The sequence below is a fragment of the Sander vitreus genome, unplaced genomic scaffold (genome assembly GCF_031162955.1).
Source record: "Sander vitreus isolate 19-12246 unplaced genomic scaffold, sanVit1 ctg344_0, whole genome shotgun sequence".
Lineage (NCBI taxonomy): Eukaryota > Metazoa > Chordata > Actinopteri > Perciformes > Percidae > Sander > Sander vitreus.
Window position 1 is genome coordinate 10001 of NW_027595482.1, and position 10000 is coordinate 20000.

The 10000-nt window shown below is 48.2% G+C and overlaps 1 protein-coding gene across 1 annotated transcript in view; it reads left to right on the forward strand.

The window, feature by feature from the left end:
- usp11 (ubiquitin specific peptidase 11) overlaps positions 1-10000 on the forward strand; it is a 24226-nt gene that overhangs the window by 4684 nt on the left and 9542 nt on the right. Inside the window, exons 5-14 of the mRNA XM_078244955.1 lie at positions 841-986; positions 1682-1743; positions 2863-2962; positions 3926-4099; positions 4371-4529; positions 6482-6706; positions 7632-7715; positions 8461-8555; positions 9113-9316; positions 9742-9839. Coding sequence (XP_078101081.1) covers positions 841-986; positions 1682-1743; positions 2863-2962; positions 3926-4099; positions 4371-4529; positions 6482-6706; positions 7632-7715; positions 8461-8555; positions 9113-9316; positions 9742-9839 — 1347 coding nt within the window. The remainder of the gene's footprint in view (positions 1-840; positions 987-1681; positions 1744-2862; positions 2963-3925; positions 4100-4370; positions 4530-6481; positions 6707-7631; positions 7716-8460; positions 8556-9112; positions 9317-9741; positions 9840-10000) is intronic.

The window sequence follows — 10000 nt, forward strand, 5'->3', positions numbered from 1 at the left end:
ACAGTTTCCGTTTCACATCTCAGGACGACTCAGTCAGTGTTCACATAAGATAACATCAGGCTTTGTTGTTCCCAGGGGTGTTATTCAGGTGTTTCCTCAGCTACAGACAGATATAGACAGACAGCTACAGACAGATTGAATATGGAAAGTGAAATACTAATCTGTGAAACTGGTCCAGTATTAAACCAGAACCAAGCTGTAATGTTACCCTACAGGACTAATGTTCAGCAGCAGTTAGTAACAAGCTGTAATGTTACCCTACAGGACTAATGTTCAGCAGCAGTTAGTAACAAGCTGTAATGTTACCCTACAGGACTAATGTTCAGCAGCAGTTAGAGTCACTAAAAGTTCTGTTGTTGCTGCTGACAGACTCAGATTATTATTCTGAGTGTCTGACAACATTATGGGATGGATCCCTACAGAGATAGACGTTTTAGTTAAAGAGTTAGATCCTTTTAGTTTAACATGAAACAGCCCCGAAATCACCATCACCAAACTACACCAGACTCCATGTAAATAATCAGGACTTTTAGCGTGTATAGAGCCAGCATATCTCCACCAGACTCCATGTAAATAATCAGGACTTTTAGCGTGTATAGAGCCAGCATATCTCCACATGTAAATGGGTGAATTAAGGGTTTATTTCAACCAAACCAGAGTGGTGATTGTTGGAACAGTGGAAAGATGAACCAAGACAGCTTTTGATAGTTTTATTTAGTTTCTGTCCACTTTGAATGAAGTGTGTGTTATGATAAAAGTAGTGATTATTTACATGGAGTCTGGTGGGTTTGGTGATGAGGATTTCGGGGCTGATTCAGGTGTGTTTTACGCTGTTTTCAGACTCGATCCAGAGAGCGATGTGTGAGGCGTTCACGGTGCCTGCGGGCTCCGAGTGTCGTCTGTGGATGAAGAGTTCAGATAGCAGCTGCGAGCGTCTAAGGAACGTGCACGTGAGCGTGCTGGACGCCTGTCTGAGCTCCGGCATGGTGAGGACCAGCTCTGTTTAAGATCACTGATATATCATCTATAAGGTCTCCACCCAGGCTCTGCCCAGGCTCTGCCCCAGGCCCGGCCCGGCCCGGCCCAGGCTCAGCCCAGGCTGTGCCCAGGTCCGGCCCAGGCTCTGCCCAGGGCCGGGTCCAGGCTCTGCCCAGGCCTGGCCCAGGCTCTGCCCAGGGCCCGGCCCAGGCTCCGGCCCAGGCCCGGCCCAGGCTCAGCCCAGGCTCTGCTCAGGGCCCGGCCCAGGCTCTGCCCAGGGCCGGGTCCAGGCTCTGCCCAGGCCTGGCCCACGCTCTGCCCAGGGCCGGGTCCAGGCTCTGCCCAGGGCCCGGCCCAGGCTCAGCCCAGGGCTCTGCCCAGGCCCTGGCCCAGGTCCGGCCCAGGCTCTGCCCAGGCTCTGCCAGGGCCCGGCCCAGTCTCAGCTGGATCATCTCGTCTCATTCATCATGTCATTGTTCTCTTGCTGCCGTTGGACAATGCTTGTTGAATGATTTGATTTGAATGTGCCGTCTTCTTAAACAGTTTGTATCGGGGCCAGTAACGGGCTGATCTATAACGTGATGTCACTGGATTAATAATTAAGAATCTGGAGAACCATAAGGCTCTTTACAACCACTGACTTCCTCATAGTCTGCTGTAAAACCAACGTGTGTGTGTGTGTGTGTGTGTGTGTGTGTGTCAGACGGTGATCATGGAGATGAGAAACGCAGACGGTACCTGGCCGAGCTCCAGACCTCAGATCATGTAAGAACACACTTCTTCTTCTCTTTCTTCTTCTCCTGTAGTTTCCTACTCTCTCGCTTCTCCTCCTGTAGTTTCCTCCTCTCTCTCTTCTCCTCCTGTAGTTTCCTCCTCTCTCTTTCTTCTCCTCCTGTAGTTTCCTCATCTCTCTCTTCTCCTCCTGTAGTTTCCTCCCCTTTCTTCTCCTCCTGTAGTTTCCTCCCCTTTCTTCTCCTCCTGTAGTTTCCTCCCCTTTCTCCTCCGCCTGTAGTTTCCTCCTCTCTCTCTTCTGTCATTCATTTGACTGTTAAACCTCTGAGGGGAAACTTTAACACAGATTTATATTCTTATTGTATAATGTCGACTGACATTTTACAGTCATGGAAATTTGCCAACAAGTCATGAAAAGTATTGGTTAAAATACGTATGAACCCTGAAAGAGCAAATAGAGCTGCTGTATTTGTTGCACTTTGCTCAGCAGCCTGATAGAGTTTGGGATAAAGGATAGCTTCTCCGTGACGATGGCAGGAGAGAGAGGACAGCTGGTCCAGACTCTGTCTTCATTTCCAGGAGAGAGAGGACAGCTGGTCCAGGCTCTGTCTTCATATCCAGGAGAGAGAGGACAGCTGGTCCACAGTCTGTCTTCATATCCAGGAGAGAGAGGACAGCTGGTCCAGAGTCTTTCTTCATATCCAGGAGAGAGAGGACAGCTGGTCCAGAGTCTTTCTTCATATCCAGGAGAGAGAGGACAGCTGGTCCAGAGTCTTTCTTCATATCCAGGAGAGAGAGGACAGCTGGTCCAGAGTCTGTCTTCATATCCAGGAGAGAGAGGACAGCTGGTCCAGGCTCTGTCTTCATATCCAGGAGAGAGAGGACAGCTGGTCCAGGCTCTGTCTTTATATCCAGGACAGAGAGGACAGCTGGTCCAGGCTCTGTTGGGCTCGTTCTCTTTCCTGAAGACCTTCATTGTCCAGGCAGAGCTTGTGTTCTGTGAGGTTTATGTTCCAGTTTTCGGGAAGCAAACATTGCAACTGAAGAAGAATGGTAGTCTCCCTGCTCACCCTCAGCTCGGCTCCTCCTTGTCTTCCTCTGGTTTCCATGGTAACGTTGTGTAAAGCTGACATCCGTTTGTGGTTTCCCCAGGAGGAACTCTGTGGAGGAGCAGGACTCGTACCGAGGACAGCCGGGAGTCTGTGGCCTCACAAACCTGGGAAACACCTGCTTCATGAACTCTGCTCTGCAGGTCACACACACACACACACACACACACACACACACACACACACACACACACACACACACACACACACACACAGAGACACACACACAGAGACACACACACACACAAACACACACACACAGAGACACACACACACAGACACACAGACACACACACAGACACACACACACACACACAGAGACACACACACAGACACACACACACACACACACACACACACACACACACACACACACACACACACACACACACACACACACAGAGACACACAAACACACACACACATACACACACACACACACACACATTACACACACAGAGACACACAGAGAGACACACACACACACACACACACACACACACACACAGAGACACACACACAGAGATACACACACACACACAGAGACACAGAGACACACACACACACACACACAGCACACACACACAGACACACACACACACACACAGAGACACACACACACACAGAGACACACACACACACAGAGACACACACACACACACACACACACACACACACACACACACACACACACACACACACACACACACACACACACACACACACACACACACACACAGACACACACATACAGACACACACACACACACACACACACACAGACGCATACAGACACACACACACACACACACACACAGAGACACACACACACACACACACACACACACACACACACACCTAGTTGGTGTCGCTGCTCACATTTCTTTACACTGAAGGAGCTTCCCACTGGTAGCAGTGTTCAATCCTCCTCCTCTGATAACTCCTCCCGTCTGTCTCAGTGTCTGTCTCCTCCTTTGTTAACTCCTCCCGTCTGTCTCTGTGTCTCAGTGTCTGTCTCCTCCTCTGATAACTCCTCCCGTCTGTCTCTGTGTCTCTGTGTCTGTCTCCTCCTCTGTTAACTCCACCCGTCTGTCTCTCTGTCTCAGTGCCTGAGTAATGCTCCTCCCCTGACGGAGTACTTCCTGCAGAGCTCGTACCTGGAGGAGCTGAATTTCACCAACCCTCTGGGCATGAAGGGGGAGATCGCCGAGGCCTACGCTGACGTCATCAAGCAGATGTGGTCCGGCCGCCATTACTCCGTGGTGCCGCGCGTCTTCAAGGTAAAACCATGTCTGACTGTTTGCATTAGAGCCAGTGTCTGGGCCTGGCTTAAATCAAGGCTGTGGGTACGTACGGTACTGGACACACTGGACACACGCTTCTCTCGTGTCTAGTGTCGCTAGTTTCATAGATTATAGTGGAAGTGTTGGAGCGTCCGCTCCGCGTACGTAACGCGTGCAGTGTAGAGGAAGTACTCTGTAAAACTGTGAGGAGAACTGACACCAACAACATGTAATTTATTACCTTTCTGTGTTTTGTGTGTGTGTGCAGACGAAGGTGGGTCACTTTGCGTCTCAGTTTCTGGGCTACCAGCAGCACGACAGCCAGGAGCTGCTGTCCTTCCTGCTGGACGGACTGCACGAAGACCTGAACCGAGTCAAAAACAAAGAGTACATCGAGCTGCGGGACGCTGAGGGACGCCCGGACCAGGTGAGTGGCTTCCAGGATGCTTCCAGGATATCAGATTAAACGTTTGCCTTGTCAGCTAAGGCTGCACAATACATCACATCATCAACCAGACACAGTAAACACATGACATCATCAACCTGACACAGTAAACACATGACATCATCAACCTGACACAGTAAACACATGACATCATCAATCACCAATCAATGGTACTTTCCATAAAATCATCTCTCAATGCAAATCAAACCAGCTATTAGGCTAACTGAAATACAACCATGTTAATCTCTAGGTATGGTGAAGGGTATGTGATGATGGGGGGGTATGGTGAAGGGGATGTGATGATGGGGGGGGTATGGTGAAGGGTATGTGATGATGAGGTATGGTGAAATGGGGGTATGGTGAAGGGTATGTGATGATGGGGGGGGTATGGTGAAGGGTATGTGATGATGGGGGGGGTATGGTGAAGGGTATGTGATGATGGGGGGTATGGTGAGGGTGTGATGATGGGGGTATGGTGAAGGGTATGTGATGATGGGGGGGATGGTGAAGGTATGGTGAAGGGTATGTGATGATGGGGGGGGTATGGTGAAGGGTATGTGATGATGGGGGGGGTATGGTGAAGGGTATGTGATGATGGGGGGGGTATGGTGAAGGGTATGTGATGATGGGGGGGTATGGTGAAGGGTATGTGATGATGGGGGGGTATGGTGAAGGGTATGTGATGATGGGGGGGGTATGGTGAAGGGTATGTGATGATGGGGGGGGTATGGTGAAGGGTATGTGATGATGGGGGGTATGGTGAAGGGTATGTGATGATGGGGGGGTATGGTGAAGGGTATGTGATGATGGGGGGGTATGGTGAAGGGTATGTGATGATGGGGGGGTATGGTGAAGGGTATGTGATGATGGGGGGGTATGGTGAAGGGTATGTGATGATGGGGGGGTATGGTGAAGGGTATGTGATGATGGGGGGGGTATGGTGAAGGGTATGTGATGATGGGGGGGGTATGGTGAAGGGTATGTGATGATGGGGGGGGTATGGTGAAGGGTATGTGATGATGGGGGGGGTATGGTGAAGGGTATGTGATGATGGGGGGGGTATGGTGAAGGGTATGTGATGATGGGGGGGGTATGGTGAAGGGTATGTGATGATGGGGGGGGTATGGTGAAGGGTATGTGATGATGGGGGGTATGGTGAAGGGTATGTGATGATGGGGGGGGGTATGGTGAAGGGGATGTGATGATGGGGGGGCAAGGGAACTGTATGAGGATGATAGTATGGTGGATGATGAAATGATGGGGTGAAAGGTGAAGGGTCTGGTGATGTATGGGGGTATGGTGAAGGGGATGTGATGATGTGCCTCCTGTATTTTAAGGAAGAACATTTATTTATTTATGATACATTATTCATTCACAAAGATAACTGGGGTCCTTAAAGGATTTTTCCTCATTTTTTTAATTAAGGCATTAAGATCAATTTCCAAAAGATGATTTTTTTATTCCTCTTTTTAGTCATCTTCAGCGTGGCTTCATAAACTTATGAGCACCACTGTGTGTGTATGTATGTATGTATGTATGTATGTATATGTATATATATATATGTGTATGTATATAAGAAAAACAGAATAAATATGGAAAACTGTACTTTAAAATGTAACTTATTCTTTTTTTTATTGCTGCCTTTATAATTAATTAATTAATTCAATGTTTAATTTGTTGAGTAAAAGAAAGTAGTAAATGATTTCCTGTCATGAGTTTTAAACTCAACCAGCAGTTTGAGTTTGATCAGAATACTGAGAGACTTTAATATCTGGTTATTATCACCAGTAATACCTTATCAAGATATTTAACAATCTCATATTCTGCTCGTATCCTGCAGCCCTAGTGTCAGCTACACATATTTTTAGTTTCCCAGTAACTTTTCCTCAGCTGCAGTAAACTACAACCCAGCGTTTCTCCTTCCTGTCCCACAGGAAGTGGCGGAGGAGGCGTGGCGTAACCATCGGCGGCGGAACGACTCTGTGATCGTCGACACGTTTCACGGCCTCTTCAAGTCCACGCTGGTCTGTCCCGAGTGCCACAAAGTGTCTGTGACCTTCGACCCCTTCTGCTACCTGAGCGTCCCGCTTCCTGTCAGCAAGGAGCGCGTCATGGAGGTCTTCTTCGTCTCTCTGGACCCGCACGCCAAACCTGCGCAGGTAACGCCTCGCTCTGCAGGGAAACGGCCGCCTGCTCTGATTGGGTGTTTGGGTTTATTAGAAGGAGCCCCGTTAGCTGACGCCTAGACGACCAGCTGACCTGGGGTCCAACACAACTTTTCATCAGACAATACTAAAACATTACATGACATATACAGAAAAGAAAAGAAATCAAAAAAATCTGCTTACAGAAAATAACTATTACATGGCTAACATTAAAGTAGCTCATATAGACAAAGAAGAAAATATTTTGAGCCACCCAATCAGAAACCTCCTGATAAATAATTTAAATGAAGGTAAGATTTGACTTTCTTTTTAAAATTAAAAATCTTTCCTGTGTTACTTGGGATATTGTTCCACAAAGAACTTGCTCTGTAAGTGAAAGTTATTGTATTTTGGTAAAGGTGGAATCATCTGCCCCCTCCCCCCCCCCCACTGGCTCCTCTTGTTAAATAAGTGTAAATCAGTGTGGGTGTCTGACCTGTAAGTAATGTTATCAGAAATAAATGATGGTGTCTGAGTTTTAATAACAGAGTGCAACAAACTAAGCACATTGGCTAATAGTCTTTTTTCAACACTCAACCATTTAAGACGTCAGTGGAGCAGCGTTGTGATTCCTCTGCTCGTACCCATCCAGAATGAGAGATGGAGGAGGTCATTAACAGGCACACCCTGACTCCTACCCCGGCTACCACACACCTAACCCTAAATACAGCCTCGTTTCTCTTAACATTAAACACTTCTATGTATGTGTTACTTGTTTCTGTATTTATTGTTTGTTTATTTTATTGTTTTATTTTATTAATGTTTAATATGTTTATGTATGCACCAACAACCAAGGCAAAGTTCTACTTATTTGGCAATAAATCCTTTTCTGATTATGATTTCTGTTCATCTGATCATGTGATCATGTTTGTGTCTGCAGCATCGTGTCGTGGTTCCTAAAGCGGGAAAAGTGTTCGACCTCTGCTCTGCTCTGGCAGAGATGACCAACGTACCTCCCACACAGGTCAGACAGAGAGAGAGAGAGAGTGTGTGTGTGTGTGTGTGTAGATGGTTATGGTTAACATGAACTGTGGATTAACCCTTAAGCTGCCTACACATGATATGGTAAACGTATCATGTGTCCTGTGATAACACGGTAAAACCGCTCGGTGCTGGCCGTTCTGTTTTTTTCCTGCGGGGGGGGCGAGCGCCACCCCTGGCGTCGCACACCGCTTGGAATAGCCGCCGAGCGCTGCGCTGACAAGTTCAAATGATTTCAACTTTGACCTTGTTGTTGCTGACCTTTCAAGGCGCAACCAGAAGCAATGATGATGTAGAGCTGCGCTGCACTTTAATCTCTGCGCTGTGCTCTACCTCGCGGCTTTAGTAGTAGTAGGATTCATTTAATAAAATCAAGGAAACAGGAACACAACAAGAGAAAAGGACAGATTGTGCAGGGGACATTGAGAATACCCCTAGGGCCTTCTAGAAGGAATCTCACCTTTTTACACATTTGTACCCCTTATTCTGATCATGTGTAGGCTTCAGAGAACAGAGCGGATGGTCCTGTTTAAAGCTAGAGCGTTCATTCTTTCTGCAGCAGAAAGCTAAGGCTTCTGACTTTCACATCATCACGCCGTACGCGCCAGAAGACGTCATCACGTTACGTAACGTCCTGTGCAAACGGCGTGACACCGTTCTACTGCAGATGAAACTATGAAAACGCCTTTACACTCAAAAACTAGAAGAAGTACTTGTGTGTGTTTCAGATGGTGGTAGCTGACGTGTTCAACCACCGCTTCTATAAGATCTACAACGCTGATGAATCTCTGAGCTGCATACTGGACCGAGACGACATCTTTGTGTAAGGAAACCCGGGTTTTAAATGGAAAATGTATTGAAATGACCGAATGAATTGAATTGCCGTTGTATTTAGCAGTCTTTGTCTCCCAGAGGACCAGCTGTTAGTGAGCTGATCTCAGCTCTGTGTTAGCTCTGTGTTAGCTCTGTCAGCTCGGTTAGCTCTGTGTCAGCTCGTTGTTAGCTCTGTGTTAGCTCTGTGTTAGCTCTGTGTTAGCTCTGTGTCAGCTCTGTGTTAGCTCTGTGTCAGCTCTGTTAGCTCTGTGTTAGCTCTGTGTCAGCTCTGTGTTAGCTCTGTGTTAGCTCTGTCAGCTCGTTGTTAGCTCTGTGTCAGCTCGTGTGTTAGCTCTGTGTTAGCTCTGTGTTAGCTCTGTGTTAGCTCTGTGTCAGCTCTGTTAGCTCTGTGTCAGCTCTGTTAGCTCTGTGTCAGCTCTGTGTTAGCTCTGTGTTAGCTCTGTGTCAGCTCTGTGTCAGCTCTGTGTCAGCTCTGTGTTAGCTCTGTGTTAGCTCTGTGTCAGCCAACATAATGCTGTTTAACTTCCAAGCTGAACCTGTGTGCAGGTACGAGCTGAGTGTTTTGGAGGAGGCTGAGGAGCAGCCGGTGCTGCTGGCCCTGTACCTGAGGGAGCGCTCCCACTACAGAGACTACGGCTCGGGGGGCAGCTCCTACGGGACCTCACTGTTCGGACACCCGCTGCTGCTCAGCGTGGAGCAACGCCACTGCAGCCGCCAGGCGCTCTACCAGCTGATCCTGCAGAGGCTGGTGTAAGAAACACAGACAAATAGGCAGGCATACTGAGAGACAGACAGGGAGACAGGCAGGCAGACAGGCACACTGAGAGACACACTGAGAGACAGGCAGGCACACTGAGAGACAGACAGACAGACAGTCAGTCAGTCAGTAAGTAAGTACTATTTCCACCTCTGCTTATGACACCCAAGACTAGCTTTGCAGTTCTTCATAAAGGCTTCACAGAAACATTCCCATGTTGTTCCAATAAGTGAACAATGTCTGCCATTTGTCGGTGTCCCATGGCAGAGAAGATCTGACTTGGCGAGGCACTCTTTTAAACTGTTTCCTTTTATAGTTTCATACTACTAAGTATGTATGTCTCTGTGTGTATGTGTGTGTCTCTGTGTGTATGTGTGTGTCTCTGCGCGTGTGTGTGTGTGTGTGTGTGTGCGCGCAGACGCTACGTGCGACCTCCCGATCCCTCGGAGGAGTTGGAAGAAGAGGAAGAGGAGGACGAAGAGCTGTACAAGACTCAGACCAACGGCATCAGTGACGGTACCACCAAGCTTCTCTCTCTGTCTGTCTCTCTCTCTCGGTCTCTCTCTGTCTGTCTCTGTCTCTCTCTCTGTCTCTCTCTGTCTCTCTCTCTCTCTCTGTCTCTCTCTCTCTCTCTGTCTCTCTCTCTCTGTCTGTCTCTCTCTCTCGGTCTGGATCTC